A 24,890-nucleotide genomic window follows, 5' to 3' on the forward strand; every position below is an offset into this window, starting at 1 on the left:
AATTTTCTTTTTCTTTTTTTTTTTTTTTTTTTTTACAGGTATTGCTTCGTTTAATCTAAAATGATAGATAATATTTAATCTAATATAAATCTAATATAATCTAATAGTGTACAGTAAACCAATAAACGAGTTTTTATTGTAGCATTTTTACTTTGTTTTCTCGTAAACACGTAACATTTTTATAGTGTGGCAGCTTTTTGCCGGCACGATGCGCTGATGTAGACTCGAACTAGAGTAACTCTATCTCTGCCCCGCCCTCCAAACATCGTTCTCTCTTCCCATTGGCTGATCGTTCGTGAGACTGGCTCAGAGTTCACGCTGATTGGTCGGTGGCGCTCGAATGATCTGTTCGGAATTCAGCAGAGGTACAAGTGATGAAGAGTGAATGTATAAGACAGTTTGAACCTGTTTTCAGCTTCTCTTTCTCATCACACACAAACTGCATGAATGTGTGATTAAAACACCTGACGGTGAGTGAATTATTTAAATAGCAAACTAAGTATACTTTGCCTTCTGCTAAATAATTATGTAACATAATATATGCATAAATGTAATGACATCTGTCTATTGTGCTTAAATGGATAAAAAGAAAATGTGATTTTATGCAAAGATTTGTCAAATATTTAATTTTATGACTCGTTATTGTTCATTTGAAATGTAAAAATAGTTTGTTCACAATGTTCACCCAACAAAATATGGCCTGCATCCAGCTTTGTTTGCATGTTATTTTGTCATGCAAAGTAAAAAAAAAACTCTTTGACTGATTTGACAAATGCAAAATAAGAAAATATCTTCCAGTTTGTGTACTTCAGCTCAAGTTGAGCTCATTCCGGTTTCTTGTGCATAATTAATGAGATTATGTGAGCATTCGTTGTCTAATTTCTAAACAAAGACTGCCATTTTTACCATTCATGACTATTTTTACCTGGCTTGATTCAGTATATTTAACTGAATAATAATTATATAGGCATCTTTAACTATATTTGTATACATTTATAAATTATTATTTGATATTTTTAAGGACAGTAATGAAATTGTATTTTTAAAGACTTAATTAAAAATACTTTTGTCAAGTGTTCAACTCCTATAAAACAGGTGGACTTGCAGGAATCTGTTATTAAATACAGAATTATTTATTTTCTTTTAAGGTGTGTTGTTATTTATGTTACACTTAAAAAGAGAAAGCAGTTCTTTTGAAAATACTAAAACAGTAAATTTATGTTTGAGATCAGAACATAATTAATTTGCATAAAGTCCAAATTAAATTCAACACAGAAATGAATGTTCTCTATCGTATCGAGACTATATCTCCACCAGAAAACATAGTATGGGACTATGACACCGCCCATGCCATGTGACGTGGATTCTCTGGAGGACACTAATTAATAGCTCATGTGCAGATCATACATACCTGGCTATAAAAGGCCTGGTTATTACGCATTTCTTCCTCTTTTGATTCCACGGTTTGGTGCATGTAACTGTTGACTGCTGGTAATCTCTATTATATTATCAACATTTTTCATTCAATTAAAAAGTCTTACCTGACTGGTATTTTTTTCTTGCAGGCATCAGTGTGAAACTTCCTCTCCATTAGGGGTAGTGAGAGCTTCATAGCTGCACCTCTTCCGAAGACTTTCGCTTGCATATAATTCTTTGTATTTTCTCGCAGCTATACCATATCACACCATAACAAGGTGTTAACGTGGTCACAGGGCTGTAGTTCTGTACTGCATCTAGTGTTCTAGATTGCTAACGTGTCTAGGTAAGTTGATGAAACTGATTGATAGCATGGTGTTAACCATCCGTCTTGGTGTGACCAGGTCAGGAACACTGGAAGCACTGTATACGTATTGCACAGTAAAGTGCAAAAAGCGTTTAAGCACACACATCCCGAAAAACAGCGGCAATAACAACACTTGACAGAGTGCTGCCTCGGGTAGCCTCTAGGGATGGGCGGATCAATCCTAAAGTATGGATACTTCCGATACTGATGTTGTATCAAAAATATCGATTCTCACATAAAAATATTGATTCTAAAAAATGTTTTTTTAAACTACAGATATTATTATTTGGTTACCATCAGCAGGGCCGTAGCAAAGATTTCTGGGCCCTCTGACTGTATATTACAGTTTTGAATTTGTAGTGGGCCCCCCTGGACCTTTGGGCCCTTAGAATCATTACCACCATTCACCCCACTAGCTACGGCCCTGACCATCAGTGTTAGGTAAGTTACTAAAAAATAGTAATTCACTACAAATTACTAACTACTTTTCTAAAATTATAATCAGATTACTTTACTGATTACTTTAATGAAAAACGAATCACATTACTAATTACTTTACTTTTAAGTTACTTTCTAAAACACTTTTTTTTTTTACAATTTTTTTGTTTTTTGTTTTTCCGCTCAACAAATTCAAAATAATGTCTATTTTCTCCTTGTTCACTTTCGCACACCCTTCAACTGTCACATAAACGCAAACAGATGTAGATATGAACATGTGGATTTGCATTTTCATTGTATTACACATGAATAATATATTTTTTAGAAATAAAAAAAAGTAATTACTTGAACTGAAAATCAGTAATGGTAATCTGATTACAAGGATTTAAAATGTAATGCATTACACTACTTTTTGTGCCTAAAAGTAATTAGATTACAGTAACTAATTATTTTGTAATCCAATTACACCCAACACTAGTTACAATGAACATGAACAATAATCAAAAGTTTCAAAGTTAGATAAAAATGATTAGGCTATATTAGCAAATACTTGTGCAGGATGGAAATTATTTCATCTTCTGCTCATCTTAACATGCATGCTGAAAGACACAAGCAGACAAGCGCTTGTGCCGTCACAAGGCTCGAACAGTGCCTTGCAGAGGTAATGATAGAAAATCAGAGAAACAGCTTCTGTTCTGGAGTAAATTCATGCTAAAATAACAACATATCTAAAAGTGACATTTCTTATTTCTTATAATTTTGTGTAACTGTCGTTAATACCGTAAGTAATTAAAAAAATTGTTAACCATGGTTTTATTAAAGTAATATTGTAGTAACCATGTTTTTTGTTTTTTGTGTTTTTTTTGGGGGGGGGGGGGTTGAAACCATGGTTTTACTACAGTAATATTGTAGTAGTAACCATTGTTAATTGTGTAATAACTATGGTTTAATTAAATCCCATTGTTAAACTATAGTTACTGTAGTGAAATCATGGTTAATTTTTGTAAGGGTAAATAAAACAGAAGTCTAATAATTTTCTGTTTAGGCTCACAAATGTAAAAAAAAATAATAATAATGACTTAAGTTATGACTAAAAATTACATTTTTAATTATCCATTTTATCCCAAGAAATTGCAAAAAAATCAATTTAATAGAAGTATCAGTATTGGTATCGGTATCGGTATCAACGATATTGGACTTGAAATTATTGGTATTGGATCGAAAAGAAAATAAGTGGTATCGCCCATCCATAGTAGCCTCTGCCTGTGTGCTGCCGCTCCCCCATAGCACACTGTCAGTGTGTGGTAGGGAGAGCTGTAGTGGTGGTGTTGAGTGAAAGAACGGCAATCAGTTTGCTGGTTGTTTGTGTGTGTGTATATATATATATATATATATATATATATATATATATATATATATATATATATATATATATATATATATATTATACAGTATATATACATATATAAAATCTTATATATACTTATATATAGGATTTACGTTTAAATATAAGTATATCTACTGGTTATCTGTAACATGTCTAAAATAGTAAGTGGGCATGCCCTGTGTTCAGTGTCAAGCCCCATGCCACCACAAGATGGCCATGACTCCTGTATATCATGTATTATATGGTATTGAGCATGCGTGGCAGGGCCATGAGCAGCCAGAAAGTTGCATTAACTTCTTTATCCTCTCAGCTCATGCAAGGGAGGCTCATTGGCAGTTTTTTAAGAGCAAACGCGCTGGTACTTCCACTGGTGCTCCTCAGCCAAAGCATGCCACACAAGATGTAACTGCCAGAGTTTCTGCCTTAGCCCAACAGGTTAAAGACCTTGCTTCCCACCTCGAGAGCTTGAGTTTGGCAGTTGCTGCAGTGCATCATGATAATCCCTACTCTAACCCAAGGTTATCAGCACCAGATGTGTCTGAAGCTGACTGTGGGTCCATCACTGCTTTCCAGATGTATTAGAGATGAATGCCCCTCTGGACTATTCTCTTTTTTCAGAGACCATGTCTGTCCACTGAGATCCCTGATTGAGAGAGCAGATGAAGCCTTGAATATTCCTCCAGACTCTGTTGCATCTGCTGCTCCATCTCGGTTTGACTTGGTCGATGTGTCAGTACAGTCTAGCCCCCTTTTCTCTCCCCTCCTATCTGATTTTGAGAGAAAGGTTGTGGCTCAGTGGGAGCGACCTTCCAAGCCCCCACCATTATCAAGAGAGTTTAAAACTCTCACAGCTGTCAAGAATGCAGAAAGAATTGGATTTGGTCCCCTTCCTTCAATTGACCAGCCAATTGCTGCAGTGATTTCACCACCTAAGTCACTTCTTGGCCATTCAGATGGACTAAGCAAGAACTGCTGGGCCATGGACAGGATTTTGCTCCTGCTACATGGTAATATTGCTAAAACAGCTTGCCTGGCTAACACGGGTGCTATACTTCAGCTGTATCTCAATCAGCTTTTGCAAGGTCTCAATGAATCATTGAGCCCAGAGAAAATAGCTGAACTACAGCTGGTTTCTTCTACCCAGTTGAGGGTGTTAAAAGGGCAAGCAAGCACAGTGGGCAGAACAATGGTTCACTTGTGGACAGCAAGGCGACACCTATGGCTCTCTCAGTCCAAGCTGCACCCAGCAGACTGTGCGTCTTTGGAGCTTCCTGTAGTACCTTCGGCAATGTTTGGGCCTGGTGCTGTTGAGATGCTGCATTGAGCATGTGAGGCTCGTGCATGTGCATGGGAAATGAGAGGATTTCTCCCCAGTTCAGTACAGACTATGGCAGGTGTTGGGAGAAACTGGTCAAGATACTGTTGTACTCGCAACGAGGGCCAGCAATCAGCTGGAAGGCGAGATGGTGTAGACTCAGGAGAACTGAGACTTCAGCTGGAGGCCAGTAGGCAGTGCTGGGTTCATAGACAACCTAGACATAAAATACAGCCAGCAGCGGCTACCCTTAGATGGCCGGAGAAAGAGCCTCCTTCTCGTTCCTGATGGTTTTCAGAACCCGCTGTGCCTCCTCTCTCCTTTAGCTCATGTAGCAGCCTGGGATGGCATTACAAACGATCCTTGGGTCATCACAACAATGACCCAGGGCTATCGGCTTCAATTTATAACCTGGCCCCGTCTTTCAAGGGTCCTGACCATGTCCTCAACTTCTGGTCATTCAGAAGATAAATCTTTGTTAGAGGAGACCAGAAATGTTCTGGAGAAAGGAGCTATAAAGGAACTGAGGCGGGACGAGGCACAGACTGGGTTCTGTTCCTGTTACTTTTTGGTGCCAAAGAAAGATGGCAATTATCGGCCTATCTTGGATCTCAGGGGTCTGAACAGTTTTCTAAAACCCCTAAGGTTCAAGATGCTAACTATCCCACGAGTGAAACAGGCTGTGCGTCGGGCAACTGGTTCACATGCATAGATCTGAAGGACGCCTACTTCCAGATCCCAATTTGGGAGGGACACAGGCATTTTCTTCGATTCACATTTAATGGCAGGGTGTTCCAATTCCAGGTTTTACCTTTTGGCCTTTCCCTCACTCCTCTCACCTTCACACGGTGCATGGAGGCAGCACTTGCCCTCATGCACCATCAGTATGTATAGAATGTAGAGCTGGTCATCGGTCACATTCAGTCCTTAGGGCTTCAGCTGAACAAGTAAAAGACTCCCTGAGCATGAATATTTCTCTGACAGTGGAGCACCATCAGTCTCTCATGGCCTGTCTGTCCCTTTTTTGATACGGTCAGAGGGTTCAGTGGAGAACTTGTCTCAGGCTGCTAGGCCTCATGGCAGGAGCTACCCAGATAATCCCTCTAGGACTTCTGTTTATGCATCCAGTACAAAGGTGTCTACTGAGGTCCGGGCGCTGTCCTCAGAAAGATCTGACATGCATTGTGCCTGTCACCAAGAGACTGCTAAAAGCCCTCCACTGGTGGAGGGACCCAGGGAACACCATGAAAGTTTCTTGGTTGGGACCTGTCCTGCAGCATCAACTGGTCTCAACTGATGATTCCCCAAAAGGATGGGGTGCAGTGCTCAATGAAGCATTGGCCAGAGGCATCTGGGAACCCCCCTGGACATCTCAGCACATCAACTTGCTGGAGTTGAGGGGCATTCACTTAGCACTAGATCACTTCCTACCTTACCTGGTAGATCGTCATGTCCTAGTGATGGCAGCATCGTACGTGAACAGGCAGGGGGGCTGACGTCCCCTCTACTCTGCAAAGTGGCTCACATTCTCCTCACTTGGGCACAGCCACGCCTCCTCTCACTGAAAGTGGTGTATCTTCCAGGACTGCAGAATCAAGTGGCAAATATGCTGTCAAGGGGGGTCCTTGGCCAGGAGAATGGCATCTCCAGATGTGGTGAGGACCATCTGGGATTATTTTGAGATAGCAAAAGTCAATTTTTTCGCCTCTTGGGAGTCAACACATTGCCCTCTCTTTTTCTCGCTGGAGAAAAACAGGCCCCCCTGGGGAGCGATGCTTTGTCACAAGAGTGGCCTTGGGGTCTCCTGTATGCTTCCCCCCCCTTCAGATTGCTTCCTCCCTTACTGTCTGGGTGATTCTTGTGGCTCCACTATGGCCCCACATGCCCTGGTTCTCAGACATGCCACCTCTCCTGGTAGGGGCACCCCTGGAACTCCTGCTCAGATGGGATTTTCTCTCACAGGCTCAGGGAACACTGCTCCACTCATTTCCCCAAGGGCTGAAGTTGTGGGCCTGGCCCCTAAGAGGGCCCAGCTGTTAGCTATAGGGCTCTCAGAGCCTGCAGTGTGCATGTTGCAAAGTGCCAGGGCACTGTCACTTTGAGGACTTCATACTCCTATAGATTCCGTGTGTTTTCTGCCTGGTGTACTTCACATGAGCTTGACCCAATGGGATGTTCAACTCCTGATATTCTAGAATTTCTGCAGGAATACTTTGATGTATGGAAGTCACCTACTACTCTTAGAGGGTTTGTGGCTGCTATTTCTGTGTCTCATGGAAATAGGTTGAGTCTTTCTCCCTATGATGGCAGGTTGATAAGCCAGTTTCTTAAGGGTGCCAGGTGTCTTAGGCCCCGGAGGTCTGCATCACTGCCTCTGTGGGATTTGGAAACTGTTCTCAGGGCTCTTGTTGTTGTTCCCTTTGAACCCCTAGATTCAGTGGACCTGAAGTGGCTGTCCATGCTGTCTGTATTTCTACTAGCTATCACTTCAGCTAAGAGGATTAGTGAGTTGCAAGCCTTGTCAGTGCATGCAGACTGCAGCAGATTCCTACCGGATGATGTAGGAGTTATACTTTGCCCTAATCCTGCCTTTTTGCCAAAGATCTTGACCCCTCTCCATTTGAATGAAGTAATTGAACTGCGTTCCTTCCCTGCTTCCCTTGGGGTGGGTCAGAATGAGGGGGCATCACCCATGCTATGCCCTGTGAGAACACTGCGGACCTACATCAGGCACACAATTCAGATCAGAAGCACAGATCAATTGTTTGTCTGCTTTAAGACCGAAAAGCTTGGCCAACCTCTGTCAAAGGCCATGCTTTCTCATTGGGTGTTTGACACCATATGGCAAGCTTATGAGGACGCTGGTTTGCATGCTCCCTCTCAGCTTCACGCACACTCTACACACAGTGTTTCCATCTCACAGGCCCAGTTCAGTAGGGTACCCTTGAGTAATATTTGAGCTGCAGTGTCTTGGGCTGACCATCTACCTTTACTCGATATTACAGAGTAAATGTAGCAGCTGGCACATCCTTCTCTGAGACTGTGCTGGGACTGCCTCAGGAATTATGGATATACCCTTTAGTAGTGTTCCCTCTTGTGGCCAGCGCATGGTTGGACAAGAGGGTGGTTACCATGGCAGCGTCTGGTGCATGGTTCCTTTTGTAGCAAGTTATGGTTTGTTGCCTTTTCTGTTTGACTGAAACAGTAAATTTGTATACAGTTCATCAGTGGCCTGTTCTGCCTTCTAGTTTGTTATGTCCACACAATCTCATGCTGGTGTACACCCTAATTTACGGTTATGCACCTTCTCTTCCCAACGTGTCTTACAGCTTATTTCATACATATTTATTCTGGTGGAGAGATAGTCTCGATATGATAGAGAGCATAGGGTTACATTGTAACCTTGGTTCTCTGAGTGAGAGAATATCTCTCCACCTGGCTGTCACTCAGTTGCATTTATTTAGAGGAAGAAATGCACAATAATCATGCCTTTTATAGCCAGGTATGTATGATCTGCACATGAGCTATTAATTAGTGTCTTACAGAGAATACGTCACATGCCACGGGTGGTGTCATTGTCCCATACGTATGCATTCAGGTGGAGTCTCTCACTCAGAGATCCAAGGTTATAATGTAACCCTACAGTATGATTACATTGCAATGAAATGTTCAAATGGATTCAGATGTCTTAATGGATGGTGTTTTCGCAACATGATTTTTACTGCTTGCTCAATTTACTTAATTAAAATTAGTTAATGCAACACAATTCTTGGCATTCTGTCTCAACTTAATTTCATTGTGTACAATCAGTCTACGTTTACTTGAAGGGATAGTTCACCCAAAAATGAAAATTCTCTCATTATTTAATCACCCTCATCCCATCCCAGATGTGTATGACACTTTCTTCTGCTAAACACAAACTTAGATTTCTAGAACAATATCTCAGCTCTGTTGCTGAGTGATACAATGCAGGTGAATGGTGGCCAGAACTCTAAAAGGACATAAAGACAGCAAATTAATCCATAAGACTCCAGTGGTTAAATCTATGTCTTAAGAAGCAAAATCATAGGTGTGGATGGCAAACAGATCAAATCTTAAGTAATTCTTTACTATAAATATACACTTTCACTTACACATTCTGGTGTTAAAGTCACTTTCACTTTTACAATCAGCCACCTACTGGTTGGGGCTGGTCAAAGGTGGAGATGTATAGTAAAAAAGGACCTAAATATTGGGTTTCTCACCCACACCTATCATACCGCTTCTGAAGACATGGATTTAACCATTGGAGTCGTATGGATAAATTCTATTCTGCCTTTATGTGTTCTATATGACCTTCTGAGTTCTGGTCACCATTCACTTGCATTGTATGGACCTACAGAGCTGAAATATTCTTCTAAAATCTTCATTTGTTTTCTGCAGAAGATAGAAAGACATACAGACCTGGGATGGCATGAGGGTGAGTAAATCATTTTTGGATGAACTATCCCTTTAATTCAATCATGTTGTGATCATGTAAATAATATTTGTTGCATCAGTTTATTTCTGAAACTGCTTGGTCTTGCAGTGGAATAAAAGCTTGCAGCCAGAGTTTGATACGTGATGGGTGGCGGAGGACAGCAAACGGAGCAGATCTCCGGTACCGAACGGAAGTTCGGCACTTACACCTGGGAGGAGGTGCAGAAACACACAAAACACGGCGATCAGTGGATTGTGGTGGACAGGAAGGTTTATAATGTGAGCCAGTGGGTGAAACGACACCCTGGAGGATTGAGGATCATCGGACACTATGCAGGAGAGGATGCGACGGTAAAACACCGAACTTGAAGAACTTTTAAATAGATTACTGGAAAACAAAGGCCGTAGTTCAAAAACCTCCCTGAAAACCCTAATAAGCTGACTGTACTCAATTGATTGAGCAAATTTGTTCCCTCAACTGAACTGAGGAATGGTGTCTCTAAAACTTGTGTAATTAAGTTCACGTTAACTCTGTGTTCATATAGAATGAAATGAACTATTTAAGTAAAGGTAACTAGATGCAAGTAAACATGACTCAGATTTGCTATTTAAATATCTTTGTTTCTACTTAATAATTTTAGTTGAATTGACACAAATTTAGATCATACAATGACACAGCTCAAATAAAGATTATAACTGATTCTAATCAGTCATTAAATAAACGTATTTATCCACAGAAATTAACATATACCTGTACTATATACCTGACACTTTATTTGCACATGCACAAGGTCAACTGAAATAGTATTAACAGTGTCCAACTTGACCAAAGGGGACACAGATCACCCTAATGGTGACATCACACGAAACAACTATTTGCAACATTTTGTATAGGCATCAAGCTTACAGTGATATATAATATAAATGTTATATAGACTAGCTTACAGCAACAGTGTGCTGCCTACCAACACAGCAGTTTGAGTATCATGGTGAAAATGCTTCATAATCTTTTTATTTTTTTATTTATTTTTATCCCCTTTTCTCCCCAATTTGGAATGCCCAATTCCCACTACTCAGTAGGTCCTCGTGGCGGCGCAGTTACTCACCTCAATCTGGGTGGTGGAGGACAACTCTAAGTTGCCTCTGCTTTTGAGACGTCAATCCGCGCATCTTAACACATGGCTCGTTGTGCATGTCACCACGAAGACTCCCAGCATGTTGAGGCTCATGCTACTCTCCGCAATCCACACACAACTTACCACGCCACCATTGAGAGCGAGAACCACTAATTGCGACCACGATGAGGTTACCCCATGTGACTCGACCCTCCCTAGCAACCGGGCCAATTTGGTTGCTTAGGAGACCTGGCTGGAGTCACTCAGCACACCCTGGATTCGAACCAGGGGTGGTAGTCAGCGTCAGTACTCACTGAGCTACACAGGCCCCCCAATGTTTCATAAACTAGATTACATCAAACTAGAGGCTGTGTCTCGAAACCAAATGAGCTGCCTAAATAGAGAGCATCACGTATCATTTTTTCCATCATGCTTAAAAATGGTGGTTGTATGGTGCCTTGGGCGAAACCCACTTCAACACGCCCTCAAAGTTGTTGACCGTGAGGGGTTGGGGGGAGGGGGGGTGTCTGTGTGGGTGCTGTCTAAGTAGGCAGCTTCCTGGTTTTGAGACACATCCAATGAGTTTATTAAAACGTAGGCTTTACTTTTGTTCCAATGTGGTTGCAATAGTTTATAAATTATAGACAATAGATTTTCTGTGTTTAATCTCGTATGATAGGAGGCGTTTACTGCATTTCATCCAGATCTTCAGCTGGTTAGGAAATACATGAAGCCGCTGTTAATCGGGGAGCTGGAGGCATCTGAACCCAGTCAAGACCGGCAAAAAAATGTGAGTATTACTCTAAACCTATGTAATTTATACTGAACTTCTGAAAAAAACCTGATTAATTGCTTTCACTGTGTGCTGTGGATGTAAAATACTGCCTTGACACTTAAGTCACTTTAGTTGCAATACCTCGGCATTATACAGTATATATTAATATGTATGATGAATTAGTAGAGAAAGGCAAAGAAAGTAGGGAAATTCAACCAGGTAAAAGACTTTAAACAAATTGAATCTAATTTATAATTATGTAATTATAATTTGCATTATGTTTTGTAACATAAGTTAGTGGGTATCTAGTTCAAAGAGCAGCTTCTAAGCAGTTTAGACAAATTTGACAATCAAAGTATTTCTGCCATTGCATGGTTAGATTTCCATGAATTTGTGAGCCATTTGGTTCGGTTACATCTACAAAGCAAGTTTGATTCCAAAGAACACCTGTTGCATATATTGTCAGTTGTGGATCTCCAGACCTGTCCAACACAGCACGACCAGCTGTAATTCTGTGATTTTAAACCTAAAGCAAAAACAGCACAAGATCACACTTAAATGCATCTTTTCTCTTTTCAGGGCCCATTAAAGGGGTCACTCCATGAGAAAAATACTCTGTAGAAATTAATTTTGGCAGTTGAAAAAGACCAAATATTGACACTAAACTGCTAAAGGACTCTATTTAAATCCTTGGGTCTCTCTCTCAGGCTGCCCTTGTGGAGGATTTTCGTGCCCTGCGTGAGCGTCTGGAGGCTGAGGGCTGTTTCAAAACACAACCTCTATTTTTCATCTTACACCTGGGTCACATCCTGCTCCTGGAGGCCATTGCTCTGCTGATGGTGTGGTACCTGGGAACTGGTTGGATCAACACAGCCATTGTTGCTGTTTTGCTGGCCACCGCACAGGTATTACAGACTCACCATAAAATCTATTATTATTAAACCCTGATGAAAAGAGCAGCAGAGCTGCATTCAAAAACAGTAGACGGAGCTCAGAGGTCTCAAGATGCATTTTTAAAAGCTGAAAAACCAGTGAGATGTGACACAACGGCCAAATGATGCATGTGTACATAGACCAAAACTTAAGACAACATACATTTACAACATTATGTGTGTGTATATATATATATATATATATATATATATATATATACAGTATACTGAGTGTATGTATGTATGAATATATATATATATGACCCTGCACTCTGACCCCAGCCTAGCTGGGATATGTGAAAATGAAGAATTTCACTGTATATGTGCAAATGTATAATGTGTGATAAATAAAGAAAATTATTATAATTAATTATATATACATTTTTAGATTATAGATTTTACTTATATAATATTATATGTATTATTTTTAAATTTATATCTAAAACATCAAATTTTATGAAATTACATATCATTTGTAACTATATATATATTATATTAAAATAACAAATATATTTTAAATATATATATATATATATATATATATATATATATATATATATATATATATAATTTAACACATTTTATATTTGTATATATAAACACATTTTTTAAAATATATTATAAAATTAATAAATATATTTTATACTGTTAATCAGTGTTGAGATAATGTTTTCTCTCTCTAGTCCCAGGCTGGATGGTTGCAGCATGACTTTGGTCATCTGTCTGTGTTTAAAACCTCTCGATGGAATCACCTCGTGCACAAATTTGTCATTGGACACCTGAAGGTACCAACAACTAACATATATACTTTAGTCTTGCGTCTGCTATATCCAGTGCATTAAAAGCACTAAGCCACAAGATTTTACTAGTTAAGTGGTGTGTTTTAGGAATGACGTGAAACGGCGCAACAGCATTACGATAAAATGTTCAATAAATTAGAATTAATAACGAGTTACATGCTGAAGTTTAATACTTAGGGGTAGTTATTCAAATCTGTGACTGTACATACTGTACATACTGTACATACTGTAGTTCATTAGTCAGTTCAACTGCTACATGGTTCTAACATGGCAACTCGAATCAGATTTTAGAGCCAGAACTGTGTTCATGTTTTTGTATGTTTGTACTTTGTGTTTGTTCACAGGGAGCGTCGGCGTGCTGGTGGAACCATCGTCACTTCCAGCATCATGCTAAACCCAACGTGTTCAAAAAGGACCCAGACGTCAACATGCTCAATGCGTTTGTAGTGGGAGACGTGCAGCCTTTGGAGGTAACGACTCTATCCACAGACAATTCATATAGAAGCATAAACTCTGTATCTAATCTGATATGACACATTCACTCTCTTTCTTTGCTTCAGTACGGGGCTAAAAAGATCAAGCATCTGCCGTACAATCATCAGCACAAATACTTCTTCTTCAGTAAGTCAGTACATGTTACAGAGGCTGCTATTGTTTCAAATTTCCTAAAGAAATTATGATGGAAATTCCAGTAGGATTTTTTAAGTAGGCTGAATGTACATTATTTGTTTCTCATGTCTTCATGTTTAACTTCCCACTCTCTGTCTGTCTTTCTCAGTTGGACCACCTCTCCTCATTCCGGTCTATTTCCAATTGCAGATCTTTCAAAATATGATCGCACATGGTCTTTGGGTGGTAGGTTGCCATGACAACTTTCACTATTGCCATGCCAATGAAATGAGATGTATAGATTCAGAGAAATAAAGTATGTAAAAAGAAATGTTTTTATCTTCTCTTTTCATTTCTTCTCTTCTCTTTTTTTAGGACTTTGTGTGGTGTATGAGTTATTACGTTCGATACCTGCTGTGTTTCACACAGTTTTATAGCTTGTTTGGAGCAGTGCTGCTGTTTAATGCCGTCAGGTACAAAAGATCTGCTACATTGGTTTTTATTGTAGATTTGATATTCCAGATATATTGCTTCATTTCAGGGAAATTGTATTCCCTTGATAAGAAACTATTCTTATACACTTATAAAAAAATACTATATTATATATGGCTTTTGGAAATGGCACCATGCCAAAACCATGTTCTTTTTTTTTATTGATTTTTTTTACATGTAGCGTAGTAATACCATGTATTTATTTTATCTTTTTTTTTTTCATTTACTGTGGTAATACCATGTTTTTTTTTCTGGACATCTACCATATTAAATATATATGTAAATACACCGATCAGCCACAACATTAAAACCACCTGCCTAATATTTTGTAGGTCCCCCTCGTGCTGCCAAAATAGCACCAACTCGCATCTCAGAATAGCATTCTGAGATTATATTCTTTTCACCACAATTGTACAGAGCGGTTATCTGAGTTACTGTAGACTTTGCCAGTTCAAACCAGTCTGACCATTCTGTTGACCTCTCTCATCATCAAGGCGTTTCCATCCACAGAACTGCCGCTCACTGGATGTTTTTTGTTTTTGGCACCATTCTGAGTAAATTCTAGAGACTGTTGTGTGTGAAAATCCCAGGAGATCAGCAGTTACAGAAATAATCCCATAGCCCATCTGGCATCTGGATCACAGTTGGAGAATTGCAAAAATTAGTTGGATCTTGGGGTCAGAAAGCCTCTAAAACTACAATAAGACGTCACCTACATTACCACAAGTTGTTTGGGAGGGTTTCAAGAAAAAAAGCCTCTGCTTTCATCCAACAACAAACTCAAGCGTCTTCAGTTTTCCAGACACTACTGGAACTTCAAATGGGACCGGGTTCTATGGTCAGATAAAACAAAAAAAGAGCTTTTTGACAGCATACACCAGAGATGGGTTTGGCACACACAGAGAGGTAGCCATATGGAAAAGTATCTCATGGCCGCGGTTAAATATGGTGGTGGAACTTTAATGTTGTGGGCTGTTTTTATACCAAAAGTCATGGACATCTTGTTCGGATACATGGCATCATGGACTCAAATACCAACAGATAAAAACAATCTAAACCTGACTGCCTCTGCCAGAAAGCTTACAATGGGCCCTGGTTGGATCTTCCAGCAGGACAATGATCCAAAACAAACATCATAATCAACACAAAAATGGTTCAATGACCACAAGGTTCTGCCATGGCCATCCCAGTCTCCTGACCTGAACCCCATAGAAAACCTGTGGGGTGATCTGAAGAGGAGAGTCCACCATGTGGACCTCTGAATTTGAAAGATCTTGAGAGATTCTGTATGGAGGAATGGTCTCAGATCCCTTGCCAGGTGTTCTCCAACCTCATTAGGCATTATAAGAGAAGACTCAGAGCTGTTATCTTGGCAAAGGGAGGTTGCACAATGTATTGAATACAAGGGTGCCAATAATTGTGCCACACATATATTTGACAGATATATTTGTTCTTTGATAAAACTTGTGTTGTGTTTGCAATTGTTTGATATCCATTAGAGAATATATTTTTGTGAATATTTTGAATGAAAGATCAAAAGAACATATTTTTCAGAGCCTTCTTTGCTCATATTTACCAAGGGTGCCAATATTTTTGGCCACATGTTAATATTTTATTTGTATTTTTTTGGACAGGAAGTGTATATATATATATATATATATATATATATATATATATACAGTTGTGTCCAAAAATATTAGTAACACCATGGTTATTTCAGACATTTTATTTTATTTTGTACTTTTTTGGGGGAGGACAATGGCATTTACCATGGTAATATTGTGTTTGTTTATTTTATTTTTTATTTTTATTTTTTTACATCTACCATGTTTTTGGGATATTTATAATGATAATACCATGTTTCTCTTGTGACATTGGTACTTTGGTATTGGCATCTGATACCACCCCTAATTCATTTTGATAGGCAAATATGCCTTTCACTCACTTACAAAAAGTACTACAGTATCACCATGTTTTTTACTGGCATGTTAGTGATATACATGTTATTTGGATGTTTGGACTAAGTCCACGTGACTGCCATCAGCTGAATACTTCCTGTCTTTGCTTTGGGCTGCAGGTTCTTGGAGAGTCACTGGTTTGTGTGGGTGACTCAGATGAGCCACATCCCCATGAACATTGATTATGAGAAACACCATGACTGGTTCAATATGCAGGTAATTCCCCACTATTAGACTCATAAAAATATCCAGACTGGTGTTCGCAGGTTGTAGGTTTGAGATCCGCAAGGGACAATCCATGAACAATGACCATTGTGCCCTTGATCAAGACACAAAGGGATAATTTACCTAAAAATGAAAATTAAGTCATTATTTATTCACCCTCATGTTGTCCCAAACCTGGATTATTTTCTTTCTACTGACTCTAGTGTGCTTTACGGTAACTGTTTTCTCTCATTTAGCTGGTGGCGACCTGTAACATTGAGCCGTCCTTCTTCAACGACTGGTTTAGCGGACACCTCAACTTTCAGATCGAACACCAGTAAGTAAAGCGTTCCATTTTTTTAGTGCCGACACCAATCTAAAGGTCTATTCACACCAAAAGCGATGTGGCAGTGCAAACTGCAAGTGATTTTTCACATTAAACTATTCTCACTTATTGCAACGTGAATTTGCGTCACTTTCTGAGAAAAGTTCACATAGCCGAACAAAAATTAAATATACTTTGGTAATTCATGTGTTTTAATGCAAAATACAAAATGCTGTGGCTTTTTATGTTTAATGTCTATCTAGAATGTTATTTTTAGACAAAATGACCGTAAAAGTTTATGGGTCATTTTAGGTATTTTATTCAAAAATACCTAAAACAAATCCAATTGTCACAAAACCGTGACTTGAATATACCTCTACTATGAGGATCATGTTTTCAGTTATTTAAAATGAGTTCAAAGTCATTTTTATATTTGTTTTTCTGTGGGTTAAAGTATAAAATGTCTAAGTGGTGTAAACGTCTGGAGAGAGTAAAAATAAATAATAATACAATTCTCATTAAAAGCTGAAATTCGTTTTGAATTTTCTTTATTCCAATTAATATTTGAAAAACTTTTGTCCACGAAATCAAAGTCAGGTGGTGTAACGAACATGCAGGTAGCCATGCTGTTGTCATGTGACAAAAATAATAATATTAAAAATAGTAATAATAATAATAAAAAAGATAATTTGACATTTTAATGAAAAGGAACATTTTTGTTCATGTCTAATGGATCAAACTTTAGAAACTTTGGTAATACTTTACAATAAGTTTCCATGTATTAAAATTAACTAACAATGAACAATATTTTTACAGCATATATAGTAATCTTAGTTAATGTTAATTTCAACACGTACTAATGCATTTTTAAATGCAAAAGTTGTACTAATGTTAAACGAATGGAACCTCATTGTAAAGTGCTACCAAAACTTGTTGATATTTGTGACTCAAATAAATATTTATATACAGAACTGTGCAAAAGTTTTAGGCACTTGAGATGTTTCACAAAAGTATTAAGATGGTTATTTATATCTTCAGCTTTAGTGTGTCAATAGGAAATATAAATGTTAGACTCCCAAATAGAAAAGATTAGAATAGAAGAACAGGGAGCCCTGCAACAGATGTCATGGCCCCCAGAGAGCCCCCCACTGAACATCGTGTCAGTCTGAGATTACATAAAGAGACAGAAGCAATTGAGACTAAATAGATAGAAGAACTGTAGAGAATTCTTCAAGAAGCTTTGAACATCCTATCTGCCAACAACCAAGAAAAACTGTGTCCAGGTGTAAGTAGGAGAATTGGGGCTGTTTTAAAGGCAAAGGTGGTCACACCAAATATTGATTTAGCTTTTTTATGTTTACTGGCCCCATTTCCAGCAGCCATCACTCCAACACCTTATCCTTGAGTAATCATGATAAATTGATCATTTGGTTCTAGAAAATCACTTGCCATTATATCAAACACAGTTGAAAGATATTTGGTTCATTAAATGAAGCTTAACATTGTCTTTTTTTTTGAGTTGCCACAGTATGCAATAGACTGGCATGTCTTAAGGTCAATATTAGGTCAAAAATGAAAAAAAAAGAAACAGCTTTCTCTAGAAACTCATCAGTCAATCATTGTTTTGAGGAATGAAGGCTATACAATGCTTGAAATTGTCAAAAACTGAAGATTTCATACAAAGGTGTACACTACAGTCTTCAAAGACAAAGGACAACTGGCTCTAACAAGGACAGAAAGAGATGTGGAAGACCAGATGTACAACTAAACAAGAGGATAAGTACATCAGAGTCTCTAGTTTGAGAAATAGACGCCTCACATGTCCTCAGCTGACAGCTTCATTGAATTCTACCCGCTCAACACCAGTTTCATGTACAACAGTAAAGAGAAGACTCAGGGGTGCAGGCCTTATGGGAAGAATTGCCAAGAAAAAGACAAGACAGACACATCTATGGCAAGTGCTACAGGAAGTGTGGGGTGAAATGTCACCTGAGTATCTGGACAAACTGACAGCTAGAATAACAAGGATCTGCAAAGCTGTCATTGCTGCACGTGGAGGATTTTTTTGATGAGAACTCTTTGAAGTAGTTTTTGTCAAATTGTAATAGTAATTTTTCACGTTATTAATGTCCTGACTATACATTGTGATCAGTTGAATGCCACTTTGGTGAATAAAAGTAACAATTTCTTTCCATGAGAGAAAAATCTGTACATTATTCCAAACTTTTGGCCACCAGTGTGTGTATATATATATATATATATTGTATTTTTTTTAATTTAAAAATGCAATACATGTTTTTAATACCAACATGGACAAAATATTACATTTTTACTAACTTGATAAATGTGTTTAAACTAGATTTTAAAATTAAAAATGTCTCATTTTTTATCATCTTGGACAACCTTATTTGTCAATGGCCCTTATATTAGTTGGTGAGAGACTTTGCACTTGTTGTGAACAGGCCTTAGTTGTATATGTTTCTGTGAGTATTTGTAATTTTGTCAACTGTGCATTGTTGTTTCTCCCCTCCAGTCTCTTTCCCACAATGCCCCGGCACAATTATTGGCGCGCGGCACCACACGTGCGTGCTTTATGTGACAAATATGGAGTTACATACCAGGAGAAGTCCTTGTACCGGGCCTTTGCAGACATTGTCAAGTATGAAGCATGCCTGAAATTTCTAACTGAATTTAGGAACTGTTCCTACAATATAATAAGTCAAAGTCAACATGAAACGGCACTCGCAACCAATCGTATTTCTGTAAAGGGAGATACAATAGGCCTACATAGACCTTATTCAAGCTAGTGCCATCTTTGGACTTACCATCTATTCAATGACACAAACCATATAAAGCTGTGTAAAGCTCCTAGATCACATCTGATTTTCCACAACTTCATGTTGTCTGGAGTTTTATTGTATACTAAATGTTCTTGGACAGATATTTTATCAATGATTTGACACTTCAAACTGTAATACAGCCCACTGAAGAGACGGTAAGTCGATCCCTCACAGCCTCATTGTCATTCCCATTAAAAATCAAAGATGGTGATGGCGTGAATAAGGTCTATAGGACGGGACTTTGCATTTTACACTCTGGGAATTGATTGGATCGTGAAAAGTGGGTGTTACATACTAGAATAGAGCTATGTGGTGTTTGAAATAATGTACACTGACGAATCGTTCACAATAAAACCAGGAAAATGTATAAATAAATAGGGTATAATTTGACTTTATGTTCACTTTAAATGTCCAAGGCATAACAAATTACCAGCTGGTCAGTTGTGGAACTGCAAAAAGTAGTATTTTTAGAAGGATTACAAACAAGAAATTACTAAATTACATTTTAACGAATATGATTTTTTGCTAATGTGTCAGCAGATGCTTCACCACTAATGTTCTTCTCGTCCTCGTAGGTCATTGGAGAAATCTGGAGAGCTCTGGCTGGACGCTTACCTCCACAAATAACATCTCGCTACCATTTACATGAAAACGTTTTCCTCCGGTTAGAACCAGAACATTATACACCAATCATAGTGAGCATTTCAGAGGCATCCCAAGAGACTGGCTGTGATTGGTTAGTTTACTAAATGTCAAGAATTCTCGTACTAAACGAGTCAATCAGCTCTCTAAAATTATTTTTAGCACCTTAAAGAAATAAATAAAATTGATTTGTCTGGGATTGAAGTGTAATTGTGGCACTTTGAATGTGTTTCTTGAGAGTGATCGGAGATGTCTCGTTCTTTATAAGGCTGTATCGAAGGTATGTGATGGTCCATGAAAGTCATGTGATTGCTGGATTACAATCGCTGCATTATAGTATTTGCATAGTTGGTACAATAGATGCACTGAATATTTTTGAGACTTTTAATCTTTTTATTAGTAATTTTATTTCTCAAATTTACAACAGTGATTTGTTTTTACAGTATACATTTTTTTTTCTTTTTTTTTTACAAAAACTAGCAAAGGGTAATACTAAAAGGTTGTATTTTAGGTTTCATGTGACTATTAATTGGACTTCCTGCTAAATTACTGATTAAAACTAATCTGTGCATTAATGCTGAATTTGCCTGTCTCTTTTTTTTTAAAAGCATCTCTGTTCTAAATGTACCACGTGAAAGTATGCTGATATTTTGCTTCCAACAAAAATACATATTGTCCATAAATTTACTGCAAAAAAAAAAAAAAAAAAAAGTCATTTTCATAATCAGTGTTTTTTGTCATGCTTTCCAATAAAATGCATCATTAAAACAAGATAAATTCACTTGCAAACAATAAGACTTGTTTTAAGAGAATATATCTTGAATTAAGTTTTTAATATTTCAAGCATCCATTTGAAAAATTAGTGAGGGTTATGCGTCAAATAAAAAACTATTTGCCAATGAAGTATAATCAAATTAATTCAAGATATTAAGACTTATTTTCAGAGAATTTATCTTGAATAAAGTTAATTTTTTTGTACCACTTAGGCCATTTTTAAGCATACATTTGACAAATTAGTGAGGTTTAAAAAAATGAAATAAAAAAAACAATCTTAAATTTTGCTTCTCAAGTAAATGTATCATATTTTAGGGATAAGTTTGACTGGAAACATGACAGTGTGCTCTTTATAAAACAGAATAAAAACTAATATTCAGTACAATTTGAGAGAAAAGATGCACATAAATCCAATAGATACATTTGCTGATCTCGTGTCATTCATTCTTAATAATTATCAGCATTAGAACATGCAGGTAAAGACTAGATTCAGCACGTTATTTACAAATGCAGCTTGACGTGGTTCTTTTGAAAAGAGACTAAATCATACATCAAACCCCTAAACAACAGTCTCTCTGCACTTATGGACACAACTCCTGTCTCTTGAATGTTTCTGAACCTGTCAAGAACATGTCCAGATCATACTTCACCCCAAATGTCAAAACAAAAAAAGAAGTTAAATTATAATTAGCTTAAAGAAAATGGAAGCCTATTTTTGAGACCATTCATTTTGTTTGCATTGAGCCATTTTCTTGACAGTTAAGCACATTTCCCTCCCAAATGTCAGTACCACTCAAATCATTGTATTATAGTATTTTCTTTTTTAAACAATTACTGTATTACAGTAATGAGAATCACAACTGAGAATAATCAGAATTACAAACAAAGAATTACAAATGTCAGAATGCAAATAATATGCAGATGCAAATTACTTTTGTATTTATTTTTTTGGCTGAGATGACCTGGATATGTTTTCGAGAGATTCACCCATACATTGTTTTCATGCTATTAAAGAGTTGATAAACTTACAAGTGTTTTTCAGCATGAACAACATGCAAGAATTTCTGTGGATAAATTAAGACAAGGTCCGTACATACACTAATAATAACAATAATAATAAAAATAAAAACAAAACACCAAAAATAAATATCCAATTAAAAAATATATTGGATTAGGTCAGCATTTGGTCAGCAGCGTGGCTGAATTACTGTCGCCAAGTGACAATTTGATTGACAATCCATGTGAGCGCGCTTAGTCGGCGGCAGATTCGATTTTCTCTTGCCGTTTCTTCATGATTTCCTGCAATTCAGAGTCTCCTCGGCTCTTCTGTTATAGAGAAAGAAGGCAAATGAAAGGCATTAGTACATTTCTATAGTTCTGGGGGGGGGGGGGGGGCACATAAGATGTTTCACAAAAGCATTTGTCTTAAGATGGTTATTTATATCTTCAGCTTTAGTGTGTCAATAGGAAATATAAATGTAAGACTCCCAAACATTACTTTTGCAAACAGAAAAGATTAGAATAGAAGAACAGGGAGCCCTGCAACAGATGTCATGGTCCCCACAAAGCCCCCCACTGAACATCGTGTCAGTCTGAGATTACATAAAGAGACAGAAGCAATTGAGACAGCCGAAATAGATAGAAGAACTGTGGTGAATTCTCCAAGAAGCTTTGAACATCCTATCTGCCAACAACCAAGAAAAACTGTGTCCAGGTGTATCTAGGAGAATTGGAGCTGTTTTAAAGGCAAAGGTGGTCACATCAAATATTGATTTAGCTTTTTTATGTTTACTAGACTTTGTATGACATTAAGTGATAAATGAAAACTATTTATGGCATTATTTTTGAAGACATCCTCACTATGCAACATGTTTCACAAGTGCCTAAAACTTTTGCACAGTATTGTAAATTCATGAAAGGTTTGACTATTTAAATGTAATAAGTACAATCGATATTGATAATATATATGCGCTGGTAAAATCAAAATAATAAAAAATACCTATCTCAGTGTAGTATATTTAATCTACCATGCATACCATAAACAACAATCTATTTTAACCCTATAAAGCCTGACATATGAAACAATAGTGTTTTCAGAACAATTAAACAAAATCTAAAAAAGAAATATAATAATTTTTTGACTATGTGATTTATTTATTTTTGTATCATATTTGATACATCAGGCTTTAAAGGTCATTATCTTCCTGAGGCCCAGCAATAATTTTTGTGTAGAACATTTGTTATTTAAGTTTTCTTAGCCCATAAATGCTACAGTGGTAAATATTGGGGTATTATCAGATGACTCACTGGGCTTTTCAGAAATACCAAATGTTTGAGAGTTTGGCCATGACAACTTCCTCTCCTTGGTCTATAAAAATGTATTGAAATCTATCACAGATCAATTCAGCACATCAAATACAATATAAATAATAATAAAATTATATGAACATTTTTATCATATGGACTTTATGCACTAAACACTACTGTATGTTGACATTTAAAAATAGGGAAACTGTATAACTTTTTTCGCTGGGTCTCAGAACTTACAGTAAGATGACATCATAATAGCTTGTAATGTAAATGAATGAGATCTTTATAATGACAGAGCAGATTGCATACATGAAAATACACAGAAATATTAGGTCACACTTTAAATATATCTTATAAAACGTACAGTGGTGTGAAAAAGTGTTTGCCCCCTTTCTGATTTCTTATTTTTTTGCATGTTTGTCACACTTAAATGTTTCAGATCATCAAACAAGTTTAAATATTAGTCAAAGATAACACAAGTAAACACAAAATGCAGTTTTTAAATGAAGGTTGTTATTATTAAGGGAAAACAAAATCCAAACCTACATGGCCCTGTGTGAAAAAGTGTTTGCCCCACCTGTTAAAACATAACTTAACTGTGGTTTATCACACCTGAGTTCAATTTCTCTAGCCACACTCAGGCCTGATTACTGCCACACCTGTTCTCAATCAAGAAATCACTTAAATAGGACCTGCCTGACAAAGTGAAGTAGACCAAAAGATCTTCAAAAGCTAGACATCATGCCGAGATCCAAAGAAATTCAGGAACAAGTGAGAAAGAAAGTAATTGAGATCTATCAGTCTGGAAAAGGTTATAAAGCCATTTCTAAAGCTTTGGGACTCCAGAGAACTGCAGTGAGAGCCATTATCCACAAATGGTGAAAACATGGAACAGTGGTGAACCTTCCCAGGAGTGGCCGGCCGACCAAAATTACCCCAAGAGCGCAGCGACGACTCATCCAAGAGGTCACAAAAGACCCCACAACAACATCCAAAGAACTGCAGGCCTCACTTGCCTCAGTTAAGGTCAGTGTTCATGACTCCACCATAAGAAAGAGACTGGGCAAAAATGGCCTGCATGGCAGAGTTCCAAGACGAAAACCACTGCTGAGCAAAAAGAACATTAAGGCTCGTCTCATTTTTGCCAGAAAACATCTTGATGATCCCCAAGACTTTTGGGAAAATACTCTGTGGACTAACGAGACAAAAGTTGAACTTTTTGGAAGGTGTGTGTCCCATTACATCTGGCGTAAAAGTAACACCGCATTTCAGAACAAGAACATCATACCAACAGTAAATTATGGTGGTGGTAGTGTGATGGTCTGGGGCTGTTTTGCTGCTTCAGGACCTGGAAGACTTGCTGTGATAAATGGAACCATGAATTCTGCTCTCTACCAAAAAATCCTGAAGGAGAATGTCCGGCCATCTGTTTGTGACCTCAAGCTGAAGCGAACTTGGGTTCTGCAGCAGGACAATGATCCAAAACACACCAGCTAGTCCACCTCTGAATGGCTGAAGAAAAACAAAATGAAGACTTTGGAGTGGCCTAGTCAAAGTCCTGACCTGAATCCTATTGAGATGCTGTGGCATGACCTTAAAAAGGCAGTTCATGCTCGAAAACCCTCCAATGTGGCTGAATTACAACAATTCTGCAAAGTTGAGTGGGCCAAAATTCCTCCACAGCGCTATAAAAGACTCATTGCAAGTTATCGCAAACGCTTGATTGCAGTTGT

General features: G+C 37.8%; 2 protein-coding genes across 7 annotated transcripts in view; one reads left to right on the plus strand and one right to left on the minus strand.

Moving 5' to 3' along the window:
- Positions 1-334: 334 nt before the first annotated feature.
- Positions 335-20,648, plus strand: LOC127437192 (acyl-CoA 6-desaturase-like). 2 transcript variants are annotated; one of them, XM_051691963.1, is made up of 13 exons: positions 335-470; positions 9,491-9,732; positions 11,176-11,286; positions 11,979-12,176; positions 12,887-12,988; positions 13,348-13,473; positions 13,564-13,624; positions 13,782-13,858; positions 13,988-14,085; positions 16,182-16,278; positions 16,524-16,603; positions 19,125-19,250; positions 20,007-20,648. In XM_051691963.1, exons 2-13 carry the CDS (start codon positions 9,526-9,528, stop codon positions 20,056-20,058), a joined length of 1,335 nt encoding a protein of 444 aa, XP_051547923.1. In that variant the 5' UTR covers positions 335-470; positions 9,491-9,525; the 3' UTR covers positions 20,059-20,648. The 2 variants fall into 2 exon arrangements, with proteins under 2 accessions (XP_051547923.1, XP_051547922.1); XM_051691962.1 differs by lacking the exon at positions 335-470 and adding an exon at positions 9,365-9,382.
- Positions 20,446-24,890, minus strand: part of LOC127437190 (epidermal growth factor receptor kinase substrate 8-like protein 2) — a 56,903-nt gene continuing 52,458 nt past the window's right edge. For all 5 annotated transcript variants that reach the window (XM_051691956.1, XM_051691955.1, XM_051691959.1 and 2 more), the window contains one exon: positions 20,446-22,173. In XM_051691956.1, the coding sequence (XP_051547916.1) occupies positions 22,099-22,173 (75 nt within the window). In that variant the 3' untranslated portion in view covers positions 20,446-22,098. The remainder of the gene's footprint in view (positions 22,174-24,890) is intronic.

Source organism: Myxocyprinus asiaticus, chromosome 48 (assembly GCF_019703515.2).
Source record: "Myxocyprinus asiaticus isolate MX2 ecotype Aquarium Trade chromosome 48, UBuf_Myxa_2, whole genome shotgun sequence".
NCBI lineage: Eukaryota > Metazoa > Chordata > Actinopteri > Cypriniformes > Catostomidae > Myxocyprinus > Myxocyprinus asiaticus.

What these genes read in the sequence shown, in the direction of transcription:
- LOC127437192 (XM_051691963.1), top strand. Translation starts at nt 9,526, where the DNA reads ATGGGTGGCGGAGGACAGCAAACGGAGCAGATCTCCGGTACCGAACGG. An exon ending in TTGTCATTGGACACCTGAAG is followed by an intron (nt 12,989 to 13,347) that starts GTACCAACAACT and finishes GTTTGTTCACAG; the next exon opens with GGAGCGTCGGCGTGCTGGTG. An exon ending in ATGACTGGTTCAATATGCAG is followed by an intron (nt 16,279 to 16,523) that starts GTAATTCCCCAC and finishes TCTCTCATTTAG; the next exon opens with CTGGTGGCGACCTGTAACAT.